Source organism: Bos mutus, chromosome 1 (assembly GCF_027580195.1).
Source record: "Bos mutus isolate GX-2022 chromosome 1, NWIPB_WYAK_1.1, whole genome shotgun sequence".
Taxonomy (NCBI): Eukaryota; Metazoa; Chordata; class Mammalia; order Artiodactyla; family Bovidae; genus Bos; species Bos mutus.
In genome coordinates this window covers 103922828-103941010 of record NC_091617.1, presented here as the reverse complement: position 1 = coordinate 103941010, position 18183 = coordinate 103922828, and the positions used below count along the sequence as shown (strand labels likewise).

Sequence of the window (18183 nt, the reverse complement as noted above, 5' to 3'; positions counted from 1 at the left end):
GCTGCAAAGAATATTTTTTTTTTTTTTAGATTAAAAGCTCCAAGGTGTATTGTTTCATACCTGTTATTGCTATCTATACCTTCACCCCATTATTAAGCCACTTCAGGTAACTTTCAGTTCATAAATTTACAGTGAGGTTACAGAGCCCAGTCAGGATGGGACAGAATGTGTTCCAAGTTAGGAAGGGACCATGTGACTCTTCAGTGATGTCTCCCATGGAGCATGTATGCTTCACTGTTTCTACCTACATGTCTTTTGGCTTCTCTGGTTGTGGCTGGTTTAGAGTCTCCTGATGCTAATGATGTGCTGCTTTTTGATCCTAGGAGGCTGATCCAAGCTTTCAGGCCTCCTCTCCTGTAGGCCCTAATTATGAACTGTGAGGTTCAGGAGAGCTGGACAATCAGAAGGCTGGGAATGAATGCTTGCTTAAGGGAGGAATTGCCATTCCAACATCAACTATCTTTAATCCTACTGCAGAAACTGTTTCATTCTGGGGATGGTGAGTCCTAGAAGATCATGGCCAAGAAGCAGATGTCCTAGGTAGCTTCCTCTGAGAGTCTATCTCCAAGAGAGAGCCATGTGGCCACCTGCTTTTATCATATTTCTAATAGCTGCTCCATTTCCTCAAGGGCTGTTGTGAAATCATTTACTTGACTGCTACATAAGGTCTGTTGTTCAAGGAACTGGGCTCTCTCTTCTTCTTTCATCTTCAACTTTACCTTTAAGGTCTGTAACTCCTCCATCTGCTTTTTGGCTGTTTCGTTAAAAAGCTTCAGTTCATCTTGTAAAGTTTGTAACAGCAGCATGGAGTCCATGTGATCTGCAGTGGAGTCTTGCTGTGACGCCAGGGTCTCACTGCCTGGGTTGAGGCCTTTGCTTTCTAAAATTGCCAAACTGTTGTCCTGAAACTTCTCCAGCAGCTCTACTTTTTGAGTCAGGTCCTTCAGCTCTCCCTGAGTTTCAATCAATTTCTGGTGCAACTGCTTGTTGACAGCCTCTAAGAGCTGGTTCTTATCCTTGAGCTCTTCTTCCGATTTCTGTTTACTCAATGGTTTGTAGCTCTTCCTGAGGTTCCTCCTGGAGGTGTCTGTAGCCTTCACCTGCCCATTCTCATGTCTCGGTTTGATGATTTTTGTAACATCATTCTCTGAAGCTCCTGAATGTGGTCTGGAAACATCAACCTCTTTGGACTTAACAGGTAACTGGCTCTTAAAAGTGGCTCGAGTTTGTGCATCTGCGGGCAGACCGCTGCTCAGCACAAAGGAGGGCTGCAGGGTGTACACTGTCTTAACCACGCTGGTTATTGTAACGAGGCAGCACGGCTGGGGCCCAGGTGCCTGCTGCTCCTGCCCACACGCCTCGTCGCTCTGGTTCAAAAGATGTTTGGCAATAACTGCCGTACCACCGACCGCGTCTGCCGCCTGGGTTTCTGGCTGCAAAGAATATAATCAATCTGATTTCGGTGTTGACCATCTGGTGATGTCCATGTGTAGAGTCTTCTCTTATGTTGTTGGAAGAGGGTGTTTGCTATGACCAGTGCATTTTCTTGGCAAAACTCTATTAGTCTTTGCCCTGCTTCATTCCATATTCCAAGGCCAAATTTGCCTGTTACTCCAGGTGTTTCTTGACTTCCTACTTTTGCATTCCAGTCCCCTATAATGAAAAGGCCATCTTTTTTGGGTGTTAGTTATAAAAGGTCTTGTAGGTCTTCATAGAACCATTCAACTTCAGCTTCTTCAGCGTTACTGGTTGGGGCATAGACTTGTATTACTGTGATAGTGAATGATTTGCCTTGGAAACGAACAGAGATCATTCTGTCATTTTTGAGATTGCATCCAAGTACTGCATTTCAGACTCTTTTGTTGACCATGATGGCTACTCCATTTCTTCTAAGGGATTCCTGCCCACAGTAGTAAATATAGTGGTCATCTGAATTAAATTCACCCATTCCAGTCCATTTTAGTTCGCTGATTCCTAGAATATCGACGTTCACTCTTGCCATTTCTTGTCTGACCACTTCCAATTTGCTTTGATTCATGGACCTGACATTCCAGGTTCCTATGCAATATTGCTCTTTACAGCATCGGACCTTGCTTCTATCACCAGTCACATCCACAACTGGGTATTTTTTTTTTGCTTTGGCTCCATCCCTTCATTCTTTCTGGCATTATTTCTCCACTGAGCTCCAGTAGCATATTGGGCACCTACTGACCTGGAGAGTTCCTCTTTCAGTATCCTATCATTTTGCCTTTTCATACTGTTCATGGGGTTCTTATGGCAAGAATACTGAAGTGGTTTGCCATTCCCCTCTCCAGTGGACCACATTCTGTCAGACCTCTCCACCATGACCCGCCCATCTTGGGTGGCCCCACAGGGTATGGCTTAGTTTCATTGAGTTAGACAAGGCTGTGGTCCTAGTGTGATTAGATTGACTAGTTTTCTGTGATTATGGTTTCAGTGTGTCTGCCCTCTGATGCCCTTTTGCAACACCTACCGTCTTACTTGGGTTTCTCTTACCTTGGGCATGGGGTATCTCTTCACGGCTGCTCCAGCAAAGCGCAGCCACTGCTCCTTACCTTGGACGAGGGGTATTTCCTCACCGCCGCCTCTCCTGACCTTGAACGTGGAATAGATCCTCTAGGCCCTCCTGTACCAGCGCAGCCACCGCTACTTGGACATAGGGTTGTTCCTCCCTGCTGCTGCCCCTGACTTCGGACGTGGGGTAGCTCCTCTTGGCCATTCCTGCACCGTCGCAGCCTGGTACTCTTGGCCTCTGTCCCTGAACTCGGATGTGGGGTAACTCCTCTTGACTGCTGCCCCTCGGGCATGGGGTCCTCCTGGCTTCTTCCCCTGACCTCGGATGTGCAGTAACTCCTCGGAGGTTAATAAATATATTGACTAAATAAGAATTCTGAAGTATCCCACAATTCCTTTTTTGTAGTGAAAGTGAGTGTTAATGAGATTATCATATTAATACTCTTAATTTTTTTTTTATGCTTCCTTATAATGACTTGGAACTCAGAAAGGCTAGCTCAGTTCAGTTCAGTTCAGTTGCTCAGTCATGTCCAACTCTTTGGGACCCCATGAATCACAGCACACCAGGCCTCCCTGTCCATCACCAACTCCCGGAGTTCACTCAGACTCACGTCCATCAAGTCAGTGATGCCATCCAGCCATCTCATTCTCTGTTGTCCCCTTCTCCTCCTGCCCCCAATCCCTCCCAGCATCACGGTCTTTTCCAATGAGTCAACTCTTCGCATGAGGTGGCCAAAGTACTGGAGTTTCAGCTTTAGCATCATTCCTTTCAAAGAAATCCCAGGGCCGATCTCCTTCAGAATGGACTGGTTGGATCTCCTTGCAGTCCAAGGGACTCTCAAGAGTCTTTTCCAACACCACAGTTCAACAGCATCAATTCTTCGGTGTTCAGCTTTCTTCACAGTCCAACTCTCACATCCATACATGACCACTGGAAAAACCATAGCCTTGACTAGACGGACCTTTGTTGGCAAAGTGATGTTTCTGCTTTTCAGTATGGTATCTAGGTTGGTCATAACTTTTCTTCCAATGAATAAGCGTCTTTTAATTTCACTTCAGTTCAGTTCAGTTCAGTTGCTCAGTCGTGTCCGACTCTTTGCAACCCCATGAATCGCAGCACACCAGGCCTCCCTGTCCATCACCAACTCCCGGAGTTCACTCAGAATCACATCCATCGAGTCAGTGATGCCATCCAGTCATCTCATCCTCTGTCGTCCCCTTCTCCTCCTGCCCCAATCCCTCCCAGCATCAAGGTCTTTTCCAATGAGTCAGCTCTTTTCATGAGGTGGCCAAAGAATTGGTTTCAGTTTCAGCATCAGTCCTTCCAATGAACACCCAACACTGGACTCCTTTAGGATGGACTGGTTGGATCTCCTTGCAGTCCAAGGGACTTGCAAGAGTCTTCTCCAGCACCACAGTTCACAAGCATCAATTCTTCAGCGCTCAGCTTTCTTCACAGTCCAACTCTCACATCCATAGATGAGCACTGGAAAAACCATAGCCTTGACTAGACGATCTTTGTTAGCAAAGTAATATCTCTGCTTTTTAATATGCTATCTAGGTTGGTCATAACTTTCCTTCCAAGGAGTAAGCGTCTTTTAATTTCCTGGCTGCAATCACCATCTGTGTGATTTTGGAGCCCAAAAAAGTACATCATGATAAACGCTGGGCTGGAAGAAACACAGGCTGGAATCAAGATTGCTGAGAGAAATATCAATAACCTCAGATACGCAGATGACACCACCCTTATAGCAGAAAGTGAAGAGGAAATAAAAAGCCTCTTGATGAAAATGAAAGAGGAGAGTAAAAAATTGGCCTGAAGCTCAACATTCAGAAAATTAAGATCATGGCATCTGGTCCCATCACTTCATGGGAAATAGATGGAGAAACAGTGGAAACAGTTTCAGACTTTATTTTTTTGGGCTCCAAATTCACTTCAGAAAGGCTGCTGCTGCTGCTGCTGCTAAGTTGCTTCAGTCATGTCCAACTCTGTGCGACCCTATAGATGGCCTCCTACCAGGCTCCTCTGTCCCTGGGATTCTCCAGGCAAGAACACTGGAGTGGGTTGCCATTTCCTCCTCCAATACATGAAAGTAAAAAGTGAAAGTGAAGTTGCTCAGTCGTGTCCGACTCTTAGTGACCTCATGGACCACAGCCTACCAGCCTCCTCTGTCCATGGGATTTTCCAGGCAAGAGTACTGGAGTGGGGTTCCATTGCCTTCTCCTCAGAAAGCCTGAGAAAGTGTTATTTTTGTTGTGGTGGTGGATTGTTACACTTGTTTCTTTTCCTTGTCATTTCAGAAGTCTGTACACTTTCTGGAGCTGTAACTCTCGTAACTCCCTCTTCTAATGTCATCTATAAAATTGCTACTACAAAATGCTCTTATAAAAGTCTGTGTTCCTAGAATAAATGCTCTGTATGAATACAGGGCAGGGAATTATAATCTTTTAGATTCATTGCAATGGAGAAGGCTGTCTCCAAATTATGTGAAGACCTTTGCTCTGTGGTTGTTTACTCTGTTCCACAGTACAATTTCTTTTCATGTTTCTTCCACATGCCCACTTCCTCCTGAGATAGACGTAAGAAGCTATTTGCTTCCTCACTGGATGATCGTTATTTTATTCTTAATGTGTAGGTGGTTGTTTGCCAAAAATAAAGATTTGGATCAAAACAACTTAGTCAGTCTTATATGCAGGCAGCCTACATTTTCTTTCTGACCAGCTGTCTTTAATGCATTTAACTATCTCTTATGAATTTAGCTTGTAAACATTTGGACAAAAACTTAATTTCAAGGCTTTCAGGGAGGCTTTATTTCCTCACGAATACATTAATTCTCTTGGCAGACCAGTGTAACTAGGATTAAAATATAACAAAGTGACTTTATAAGTTTCCTTACAGCCAAGTTTTTGGCCACTCGAGTGTGAGAAATAAAGCATTTGCTGAGGGTGATATTGCTTTGGCAGACTTTTTCACCGTGAAGAATGTAACAAACTGCTACTTTAGTTAAACTATAAAATAATGTAATAATATTCAAAAATAGGATTTACCTTGTATATATCTGAAGAGGATATTTCTAAATCTTTTTAACCACCATTCTAGTATAGATTAGCATGAGACTTCATGTAATCAAACAGAATATAGTGCTTATACAAGGCAGGTTCTGAAAGATGTTTTTTATGCAGTTGTTTTTCAGGCCCTTAATGTCTGAAAGTAAGTATTGACTATATTGAAGCAATATCTCTATTCCACTCTTTACATGGTTTCATTATTACTGTACATGTATTCCCTCATCATGAGACAATAGCTGCCAAAAGTATAATAATTGTCCTCTCTCATAGAGAAATGGTCCAAGAAAGCCTCTGGGGATTTATTTAAGCAAGTGCTATTTTCTCATCCATAACTAGAAAAAAAAGTGCAATCTTCTATTTTCATATAATTTATACAACACTTAAAAGTAGAAATAGAACAAGTTGAAAGCTGTCATTTGTCTCTTGGGGAATTAGGGCATTTAAAGAGAGCTTAGTGAACCACTGGCTTAATTTTTTTGCATTATTTTTTAGTTATCTGAAAAAGAAGTGAATTTCATGAGTCCCTTGCATTTCCCACTACTACCATTTTTTAAAATTTCAGTTTTCTTAAAACCTTTGATTTTCCTTGTGTGTCATTGCATTATATATATATAGAGAGATAGATAGATAGATAGATAGATATAGATATATATAGTTGAGTGTATGATTGCTTTACAATGTTGTGTTAGTTTCTGCCATACAACAGAGTGAATCAGCTATATGTATACATAAATCCTCTCCCTCTTGAGCCTGCCTCCCACCCTTACTCCCCATCCTATCCCTCTAGGTCATCACAGAACACTGAGCTGAGCTCTCTGTGCTGACATTTCTGATAGCAAGTTCAGTTTCTAAGGAAACCAGGACTAAGTCATACAGGATCTTGAAAATAAAAACTATGGGAAGAAAATTGATTCTTGAAAAATTTCTTATGATATTCATACACAATAGGTGATATATGGGATGATAATCATTAGGGAAAAAATTATAAATCTAAATTCCAAACTAATTTTTAGCTATTCATATTTATTAAGCTACTGCCAGAAGTGGAAGGGAAATCTATCCTCTGGTGTGGGGGTAGGATGGACTTTTGAACCTTAGCCACCTCCATCTCTTTGTTGAGTATCCCAGTGTTACTCTGCTTGAAGTTGCTAATATAACTCATTAGACTGAAGGGGCCAAATTGGATCACGCTTATTGACTTGATCCTTAGGTGTTAATATGTTATCATTTTGCTTTTGAGTGAAGCCCTGGCTCTATGATTGCTTGTGGGGAAAGGGATTGTTGGCATTGATGCAGCTTTAGTCTTCACATTTTTGTGCTCCAAGTGAATCTATTAGCAGAATGATCTTTAGAGTCAGGTTTTAGAGGAAGGAGGTCAAACGTATTGGTACATATGTCAACCCAACATGAGCAAAGGATTCCATATGGAGTCCAAGCAATGAGAGGATTTGGTTTTGCTATTGCACATTTTTGTATGGATTCCTTATGAGAGAGGATCAAAGCAGGTTCCTGTGGGCTTCCAGGACACTATTCCATTTTGATACTACAAGAACCCTTGCTTTTACATATACTCTCTGTGTATCTGGATGGTCTTGAAGGAGGAGATATAAATGACTAAGACATGATCTTCAAGGAGTTTCTTTAAGGAGTTTATCCTGCTCCCTTCCTCCTTTCTTCCTTCTCTCACTCCTTTCTTCCTTCATCTCTTTCATTCCTTTTCTTTCTTTTCTTTCTCTTCCTTGATGCACAGGACAGGAAAGCATGATGAAAACCATTAAAAACATACCTATGTGAGAATGCAATATTTAATGGAGGAGAGGTACAAAAAATTTGCAGTGATTGCTTATATTAAGGAGAGACTCTTTCCATATTTCGTGGTGATTAGGATACAAGGAAAGAAATCTTAAAAGAGTTTTTTTTTTTTTTTTTTTAACCCCTAAGTTGATGCATAAAATTCTGGCCAGTCTAGACAGTGAAATATCTTGGTGAAACAATGAGATGAGCAAAACTATGGTGGAAATAAAAAGAAGAGGTTCAGTTTATGTAGAAGAAGTCCTATATGCATTAACAAATCATCAGCACAGAGAATGCTCTAAATGCTCACATTTTTCCTACACAGAGGCTCAAAGAACTTAGGTAAGAACACATTCCAGGTATTATTTTAAATATTGACTTTGGAATTTTGAACTGAGCAGTTTCCAAGCATTGAAGTTAGATAATGATCTTTGGGGAATAACTTTTTCTGGCATTAGTTTGTAGGATGAATTTAAAGAACAGATTCTAGGGACAAAGAAGTGTTTTGTGTTTGTTTTTTTCATATATTATATTATACTGCTTAGGTATAAGAGGTTTCCCTAGTAGTTCAGATGGTAAAGAATCTGCATGCAATGTGGGAGACCTTGATTCGAAGAATCTGAAACAGAGTGATGGAATTCAGTAAATAAAGGAGCAAAGGAAATTGAAAGGCACTATAGATGTAAAAATGACTTACCTGTTTACTGATTGAAAATGGTAATTTGGATGGTAGAGACCAATCAGAATATTGTAGTAGTATTTTAAGTTGTGAAGAGCTAAAATAAAAATGATGTCAATCTCCAATGGAAATATGAAAGACCATAGGTCTAACTGAAGGTGTAATGAGTTCAGTTTTTGGACAGACTGAATTTAAAGTGCTCTCAGAATATACAAGAGCTGTCTGTAAAAACTACACTGGAATTCACTGGAGGGGTTAGGGCTTGTCAACTGCAACTTCTATGTGCCTGTCCAACTCATTGTTTTTCTTTAAGAAAAATTAACCTCCTGCATTTCTCAATATGCCCACCCCTTTTTAAACCATTTCAGCAGCCATTTTTTTTTTTTTTTTTAAAGTAGGTATCTGACATTTTAACTTGCCTCCCAACCATGGCTGAGCAGACACCTGGCCTAGGGAGGGTCAAGTCAGAGTCTCTCACCTATCCCAGGAATTTGGATTTGGGTTTTATAAACATTTCTTAGTGCCTAGTTTGTTGCTTGAACTTGAGTTGGGATAGCTGTAGGTATACTGAGACATAAAGATGAGAGAGATGTAGAATTAAGGGAGAAGGATATGGATAAACACATTAGTGCAAACAAATTTTCTAAGATATCACATCAAGATAGAATAAAGATGAATACTCATAGGAAAATGCCATTTATATAATTGAATGACAAAAATCCTTGCTTCTCAACTATAGCAGATCTCTCTTGAGATGATGTCATGTGTCATATTGAGTTTGTCATCTTGAATCCGCCACCGATAATAAAGTGGGTCCTCAGGAACTATATTTTCACTATAAGATGCTGACATACTCAGAGTTAGACATTTTAGCCAACCTGAGTATCCCCATTTTCTCTTGAAGTAGTTTGGAACTATTTGAACTGAGGGACCTTCAGAAGAGATATGATTGTGTTTATGTCACATACTCTCTAGTGGACATTCCTTGGGTATGTCAAGGTCCTTGTGCTACCTTGGATCCTGCTCACTCTGATACTTGGTTTGGACTTGGATTCTATAGTTTAATCTAGTTTATTTCCATGCTTATTTAAGCCAGAGTCAGTTTTTGTTACCTGCAACTAAAATAAACTGAACTAGTTCATTTTATAACAGTAGTAGAAATAAAATTATGATACAAATGGACCTTGGCCAATGGACCACTGACATGAAGGCACTTATAATATTCCAGTGTAGAGCTATGCATAAGCTGTTATAGGGCTGACAACAAAGTAATATAACATTATTGTTGTTGTGTAGTCACTAAGTCATGTCTGACTCTTTTGCAACCCCATGGACTATAGCCCACCAGGCTTCTCTGTCCATGGGATATTCCAGACAAGAATATGATAATTCTGTGTTAGCACTTGTAGGTTGCCAGTCCCTTCTCCAGGACATCTTCCTGACCCAGGGACTGAACCCATGTCTCCTGCTTGATAGGTGGGTTCTTTACCATTGAGCCACCTGGGAAGCCCAATTTAATGTTACATTCAGGATTAATAGTGCGTTCACTCTTGAGACCCTTTGTTATACATGAACTTTTGTCTTCACTTTAACCACTTAAAGTATATATTCTTATTTTTACTTTCATTTTAAATAAAACAAATGTTAGGTTGAGAATGGTTGCAAACCTTGCCATGATCTTGTGACTAATGAGTGCCAGTGGTCTTGGTCTCCAGGTTTTCTAATTTCAAATCTCTTATTTTTCTTCCTATGTTGGGCAACTATAGTCATCAGTTCCAACAGTTATGGAGCGTTTACTAGATTTTCATACTTAAATTTAAAACTAAATTTTAGAAATAAAGTAGCATATCTTAATGAGCCTTAAAAAGCAGTAAATAATATGAAATCTATAAAGCTTTAGGAATTTGTATTAGAAATACTATCTCATTCTTGTTTTTATAACTCTTTCTTAAAGACCCTGCCTTTCCCATAACCCTGGAATTTTTAGCCCTGTGTTTCACATAAATTCAATACTTTGGCCATAGTTTGTAGGATCAGAGATCCGTGTCTAAGTCAAGTCAGACCTACCAGTTTCTCTCTACTAAAATTTTTGATTTAGAGTCTAGATAGCGAGTTCCAACTTCTGGAAACAGGACCTGGAAGGTCAAGTAGACTCAGGAGCTGAGATGGCGATTTTGGGGTGACCATTAAAAAATAACATGAGAATGGCTGAATCAGCAGAGAACTCTAATCTGTAAAAGTAAGGAGGGTAAGCAGAAATGACAGACCATTCAACCTCAGGTAAAAAGAGAGGGGACAAAGAGGAAATATATGCTGTATATTTGTGGTTACGGTTTCTCTGCTCCACTAGCCTCTTCATATGGAAGACCCAGTTTGATTTCTTGTTCTTGGATTCTATGTGAAACCCTGTAAGATTTCTCAAAACTCCCCATTTAGTTAGAACAGGATTCTATAATAACGTGTTGTCTGCTTAAGAAAACATTTAATATTCTTTATAATAAAGGAATTATGCAGCTACATTTGCATTTAAATATTTTAGGCAGAGTGAAGTAAATAAAATATAAAGCCATTTAGAGATAATGAACGAAAGACAAGTGTCTATCTCTATAGACATGTTGGTTACTATCTTCAGTCTAATATACATAAATAATATAGATTTCTTTTTAATCATTTTTATAACATGATTTATATATTAATTTTTTATTTTTGAGAAATTTCCATAAAATTGATTACATGTGACACCAAGCTGGTAGTTCTCTAAATAAAGTTATCATGCTGCCCTCTGTATTAATTTCCTAGGACTGTCACTAGAATTACCAAAATGGATAAGTTAAAACCATAGTAATTAATAATCTCACAGTGATTGAGGCTAGACATGAAGAATCTGTCTGAAGACTATAGAGGATGATTTGTCCCAAGGCTTTCTCTTAACTTCTGCTGTTGCTGGCAATCCTTGGTGTTCCTTTACTTGTGCATACATCACTCCAGTTTCTGCCTCTGTCATGACATGTTCTGTCTATATGTCTCACTCTGGGTTTTTTCTGCTCATCTTACAAGGATGTTAGCCATTTTGTATTAGACTTACCTTAATTCCATATAATCTCACCTAGCTAGATTACATCAGCAAAGACCTTATTTTCAATTAATAAGGACTAAAACAAGAGGTGATAAAGCCTAGAAAGACATGAAAAGTGTTCAGGAATAAGTCAGAAAAAATGGAAAAACAGAAGAACAAAGTCACTTTTGAATCTGAGTGAAGAAGAATGGGCAGTGTTGAGAACAGGGATATATAGAATAAGCATGAGAAAAATTTAACAAAATGAAGTGGGGGAAATAATAAATATGGAAGAAAAAGGAAATTGGAATACATGTAATTGAGTCCCTGAAGGAAAGATTTGAAAGTGTATTAAGGGTTATAAAAGAAAATTTGCTTCATACTCTTGAAAAAAGGTTGATCACAGTGTATTCAGCACAGATTGATATCTTGTTAATCTTTATGGATTAACGGTTTCTGTGGGGACACCTAGGCCAAAAAAAAAAAAAAAAATTACATCATATATAAGAAGGGGAAATCTAAATATCAGCATTCAGTGTGAGAGTGCAGTGACACAAATTCTCTGAAAGTTCTTGATGTGGACATATTTTGTAATGCATATGAACAAACAGAATATAGTGCTCATGAGATCTTTAAAACGACAAGTGAAACCATGAAAATATAAATCCATCTGATTAGAGATGAATAGGGAAATCATCTAACCAAACTCACCCACAGAGCTCTCCAGGGGAGTGCTTCACTGAAACCATGTTCAAATCATTCTGTCTCACTATGATCAGTAACAGTACTGCCAACTTGGTACAAATTACTCCACATGTCCTCGTGGTTACAAAGCAACACTGTTAAGCCACATGTTTTGTGCCCTGACCATGTCAGTGCCACAGACATGCAGGAACCCTAGTTTAAAACATCTCAGGCAACACATCCTGGATGGCCTGCTAGAATAAATTCTCACAGTGCAGTTTCCATCCCAATTCTAGTAAGAACTTTTTGGGTTCTATATCCAGAATACACACCTCTAAGTCCTAGGATGCACATATATGTATGTCATTTCAGTATAATTTTCCAGATTTCCTTGCAGAATAGCTGTACCAGTTCACACCCCAGTTATTGTACAGAAATTCTTATGTACCCAGTAGTATTTCATATTGTTGCCAACGCTAACTACTTTTCTACTTTATGGACTCCCCTGATGGCTCAATGGTAAAGAATCTGCCTGCCAATGCAGGAGACCTGGGTTTGATCCCTGGGTCTGATCCCTGGGTCAGGACGATCCCCTGGAGAAGGAAATGGCAACCCAATCCTGTAATATTGCCTGGGAAATCCCATGGACAGAAGAACCAGACAGGCTAAAGTTCATGAGGTCACAAAAGAGTCAGACATGACTTAGTGACTAAACAACAACTTTATGAACACAAAGTATTTTATCATTTAATTTGTATTGCTCTGATGACACATGAAATTGAACATCTCTTTATTTCCAGTTAGGTCTTCTTTGAAATTCCTGTATCTCTCTTACTCCTATTATCCACTGAATTTCATGTAATTATCTTATCTATTTAAGGAATTGATTTGTGTGTGTTTGTGTGTGTGTACCAGTGCCTTTTCAATATTAGTATAATCAGTTTTAGATGTTACAAATATTTTCTCTTGTTTTTAATCTATTTTTTAACATTGTGGTTGGACAGAAATCCTTCATTTTGATGTAGTTGAATCCTTATTTTTGCTCTAGATCTTGTGCTTTGGGGATCTTTTGAAATAAAACTTCCAACTGCTTGATGATATTCTTCTAGTATTATTCCTCATTTTATCCTAGGAAAGTTTTGCATGTTTCAGTCCATGTACATGTATTAGTGTGATATTCTATAGACAAAAAGTATGGGAATGAAGTTACATCACAGATAGCCAAATCATTCAATAATTACCTGGTGTCCACTGTTTTACAAGCAAATATATTCAGTATAGATGGTTCAGTTCAGTTCAGTTCAGTCACTCAGTCGTGTCTGACTCTTTGTGACCCCATGAATTGCAGCACGCCAGGCCTCTCTGCCCATCACCAACTCCCGGAGTTCACTCAGACTCACGTCCATCGAGTCAGTGATGCCATCCAGCCATCTCATCCTCCGTCATCCCCTTCTCCTCCCGCCCCCAATCCCTCCCAGCATCAGAGTCTTTTACAATGAGTCAACTCTTCACAGGAGGTGGCCAAAGTACTGGAGTTTCAGCTTTAGCAGCATTCCTTCCAAAGAAATCCCAGGGCTGATCTCCTTTAGGATGGACTGGTTGTATCTCCTTGCAGTCCAAGGGACTCTCAAGAGTCTTCTCCAACACCACACTTCAAAAGCATCAATTCTTTGGCGCTGAGCCTTCTTCACAGTCCAACTCTCACATCCATACATGATCACAGGAAAAACCATAGCCTTGACTAGATGGACCTTTGTGGGCAAAGTAATGTCTCTGCTTTTGAATATGCTATCTAGGTTGGTCATAACTTTCCTTCCAAGGAGTAAGCGTCTTTTAATTTCATGGCTGCAGTCACCATCTGCAGTGATTTTGGAGCCCCCCAAAATAAAGTCTGACACTGTTTCCACTGTTTCCCCATCTATTTCCTATGGAGTGATGGGACCAGATGCCATGATCTTCGTTTTCTGAATGTTGAGCTTTAAGCCAACTTTTTCACTCTCCACTTTCACTTTCATCAAGAGGCTTTGTAGTTCCTCTTCACTTTCTGCCATAAAAGTGGTGTCATCTGCATATCTGAGGTTATTGAGATTTCTCCTGGAAATCTTGATTCCAGCTTGTGTTTCTTCCAGCCCAGTGTTTCTCATGATGTACTCTGCATATAAGTTAAATAAGCAGGGTGATAATATACAGCCTTGACGTACTCCTTTTCCTATTTGGAGCCAGTCTGTTGTTCCATGTCCAGTTCTAACTGTTGCTTCCTGACCTTCATACAGATTTCTCAAGAGGCAGGTCAGGTGGTCTAATATTCCCATCTCTTTCAGAATTTTCCACAGTTTATTGTGATCCACACAGTCAAAGGCTTTGGCATAGTCAATAAAGCAGAAATAGTTGTTTTTCTGGAACTCTCTTGCTTTTTCCATGATCCAGCAGATGTTGGCAATTTGATCTCTGGTTCCTCTGCCTTTTCTAAAACCAGCTTGAACATCAGGAAGTTCACGGTTCACATATTGCTGAAGCCTGGCTTGGAGAATTTTGAGCATTACTTTACTAGCGTGTGAGATGAGTGCCATTGTGCGGTAGTTTGAGCATTCTTTGGCATTGCCTTTCTTTGGGATTGGAATGAAAACTGACCTTTTCCAGTCCTGTGGCCACTGCTGAGTTTTCCAAATTGGCTGGCATATTGAGTGCAGCACTTTCACAGCATCATCTTTCAGGATTTGAAAGAACTCAACTGGAATTCCATCACCTCCATTAGCTTTGTTTGTAGTGATGCTTTCTAAGGCCCACTTGACTTCCCATTCCAGGATGTCTGGCTCTAGGTCAGTGATCACACCATCATGATTATCTAGGTCATGAAGATCTTTTTTGTACAGTTCTTCTGTGTATTCTTGCCACCTCTTCTTAATATCTTCTGCTTCTGTTAGGTCCATACCATTTCTGTCCTTTATCGAGCCGATCTTTGCATGAAATGTCCCCTTGGTATCTCTATGTTCTTGAAGAGATCTCTAGTCTTTCCCATTCTGTTGATTTCCTCTATTTCTTTGCATTGATCACTGAGGAAGGCTTTCTTATCTCTTCTTGCTATTCTTTGGAAGTCTGCATTCAGATACTTATATCTTTCCTTTCTTATAAGAAAAAAGAAGGGTGACATGTATTCCTGAAATGTTAGATTAAGAATCAAGTCAAAACAAGTCAAAATGAAAAGGTTAGCCTGCACCATGTTGTCTCTCCAGCTGATAAATATGAGGGAAAAAGCTAAGAGTGTTTGTGATGGATAAATTTTTAATTTTTTAGATGTATAATTGCTGTTATATTTTCAGATTCTTTTGTTGAAATGATTAAATGGCATGAGTATCAAAAAACTCATGATATTTACAGTCCATACCACACTAGAACTCTTACACTTATTTTTATATTGGAGTGTGGTTTCTACAAACTTAACTTCATTTTTGTTCATTTTTTAAAGGATTGCCCTGTGCATAGAATAATCATAAAGCTCAATATTGTAACTAATTACTTTTATCTAACTTTCCAATTACTTCCCTTTTGTAAAATCATGATGTTAAATGGCTTGCCTTGGAAATGAATCAAGATCATTCTGTCTTTTTTGAGGTTGCACCCAAGTACTATATTTCAGGTTCTTTTGTTGATTATAAGGGCTACTCCATTTCTTCTAAGGGATTTTTGCACACAGTAGTAGATATAATGGTCATCTAAATTAAATGGGCCCATTCCTGTCCCTGTTAGCTCACTGATTCCTAAGGTGTTGATGTTTATTCTTACCATCTCTTGCTTGACCATATCCAATTTACCTTGATTCATGGACCTATGAATCCACATTCCTATGCAATACTGTTCTTTGCAGCATCAGATTTTACTTTCATCACCAGCATCAGATTTTACTTTCATCATTTTACTTTCATCACCAGACACATACACAACTGAGCATCATTTCCACTTTGGCCCAGACACTACTTTCTTTCTGGGGCTATTAGTAGTTCTCCTTAGCTCTTCCTTGCTGCTGCTACTGCTAAGTCACTTCAGTCGTGTCCGACTCTGTGCAACCCCATAGACTACAGCCCACCAGGCTCCTCCGTCCCTGGGATTCTCCAGGCAAGAATACTGGAGTGGGTTGCCATTTAACACCTTCCAACCTGGGGGACTCATCTTTCGGTGTCATATCTTTTTGTCCTTTTACACAGTTCATGGGTTTCTCATGGCAAGTACACTGAGATTTGCCATTCCCTCCTCTAGTGGATCACATTTTTTCAGAACTCTCCTCTAAGACCCATCTATCTTGGGTGGCCCTACATGGCATGGTTCATAGCTTCATTGAGTTATGTGCCCTTTTGCCACAACAAGGCAATGATCAGTAAAGGGGCCAAGAAACATATGCTCAAATTCATCACTAATGTAAATAATCAGGTTGCTGTTTCAATTCTATCAGGTTAGAAAAAAGACCTACTAATGTTGAGCAGTATTTGGAAAACACAATTCTTTTCCCCCCCTTTTTTTTAATTTAAATTTATTTATTTTAATTAGAGGCTAATTACTTTACAATATTGCATCGATTTTGCCATACATCAACATGAATCCACCATGGGTGTACACGTGTTCCCCATCCTGAACCCCCCTCCCACCTCTTTCCTCATACCACCCCTCTGGGTCATCCCAGTGCACCAGCCCCAAGCTTCCTGTATCTTGCATCAAACCTGGACTGGCGATTCATTTCTTATATGATATTATACATGTTTAAATGCCATTCTCCCAAATCATCCCCCTCTCCCTCTCCCACAGAGTCCAAAAGACTGTTCTATACATCAGTGTCTGTTTTGCTGTCTAGCATACAGGGTTATCGTTACCAAGTTTCTAAATTCCATATATATATATATATATATATATATATGTGTGTGTGTGTGTGTGTGTGTGTGTTAGTATACTGTATTGGTGTTTTTCTTTCTGGCTTCCTTCACGCTGTATAATAGGCTCCAGTTTTATCCACCTCATTAGAACTGATTCGACTTAATTACCAGTGAAGAGGTTGGGTTCTGTCATGAGTCACTTCTGTTTCAAAATTGTTACACCATTTACAATTATGTGCCCTGAGCAAACTACTTTATCTTGCCATGAGACAACTCTCCAGGGTCTTTTGCATTTCTTCCCCTCTTGTAAGTGAAGCACTTCAGTTGAAATTATCTTTTCAAGGCTATTTGTATAGTGAACAGCCTTAAAGATGAAGATAGTGCCTTCTTCTGGAGAAAAGAGCAGGTGTGCTTATAGTACATGATGCCAGTTTCCCTAGGCTTGCTGTGCCTTTTATACAATGCAGTCTGCACCCTGTGCAGACATCGTCTGACCCTCCTTGTGAAGCCCTGTGGGAACTGCATTTGGGAGTCAATATAAAGCATGCCGATACTCTGGACACTGCATCTACTATGAGCAATACATTGTCTTTCATCTAACCCAAGAGTCTCCTGTCTTCTACAAGTACCCATGAATCTTTTGCAGGCTTACTTGTTTGTTTGTAAGTAGGGTAGAATTTCAGACCTTCACAGTTCTTTGCAAATGTCTCTCTGCCTCATTTACTTTTCTCATCTGAAATGGAGTGTGGAGTGAGTGTGTGATATTTTCTATTCATAGGACCATTGTTATTTTACCTAAATTAAAATGTGAAATGTCTTGAACAGTATCTGAACAGTGCAAGTGCTCAATCTGTCTCTGTGTATATGAAGTTCAAAACATAACAAAGCCTTAAAATATGTTTTTATGGCTGTATATATGTGTAATAATAGAATTAATAATATGTAGCAATAGACTCCAAATCAACTATAGATGTTAATTCTGGTGAGGTAAGAAGGCAAATGTGATTAAGAAGTTTTCTTAGGATGCCTCAACTCTATCAGTTCTGTTTCAGTTATTGAAAAAGTAGAGATACTTTTTCAATATCTCTAAAGCAAAAATAAAAATACATTAGAAATTTTAAAGACTGGACGCTTGTTAGCAGTGACAATCCAACCCCACTATGCATTCTTTGAATTCCTAGGAACATAATATATGCTTATGGTTGCTCACTAAGCTTGGGGATATCTGGATGTGGCGATGGATATCAGAGATGAACTCCTCTTTAAAATACCTGTTTTGATGGTTATAGTGGTAGTGGAGTCAAGCTGGGTACATGTGCTATTTAAACATATTCAGCATTTGTTCAGATGACCAGAAGGTAAGATGAATCCTGCATACAATAAGTACAAAAGGTGGCTTAGAAGAAAAAGAAAAGAAAGTAACAGATAACACATTTAAAGTGATGTTGAAATGTTAATGTAGATTGGTATGTAATAACTGACAACATCTTTAAAACCGAGATGAT

At 39.4% G+C, this 18183-nt stretch overlaps 1 protein-coding gene across 1 annotated transcript in view; it reads right to left on the bottom strand.

Annotated features, from left to right (window-relative positions):
- Positions 1 to 456: 456 nt before the first annotated feature.
- Positions 457 to 18183, bottom strand: part of LOC102266133 (small kinetochore-associated protein) — a 127717-nt gene continuing 109990 nt past the window's right edge. The window contains exons 2-3 of the mRNA XM_070360910.1: positions 2577 to 2874; positions 457 to 1433 (exon numbers count right to left, since the gene is read on the bottom strand). Coding sequence (XP_070217011.1) covers positions 597 to 1433; positions 2577 to 2874 — 1135 coding nt within the window. The 3' untranslated portion in view covers positions 457 to 596. The remainder of the gene's footprint in view (positions 1434 to 2576; positions 2875 to 18183) is intronic.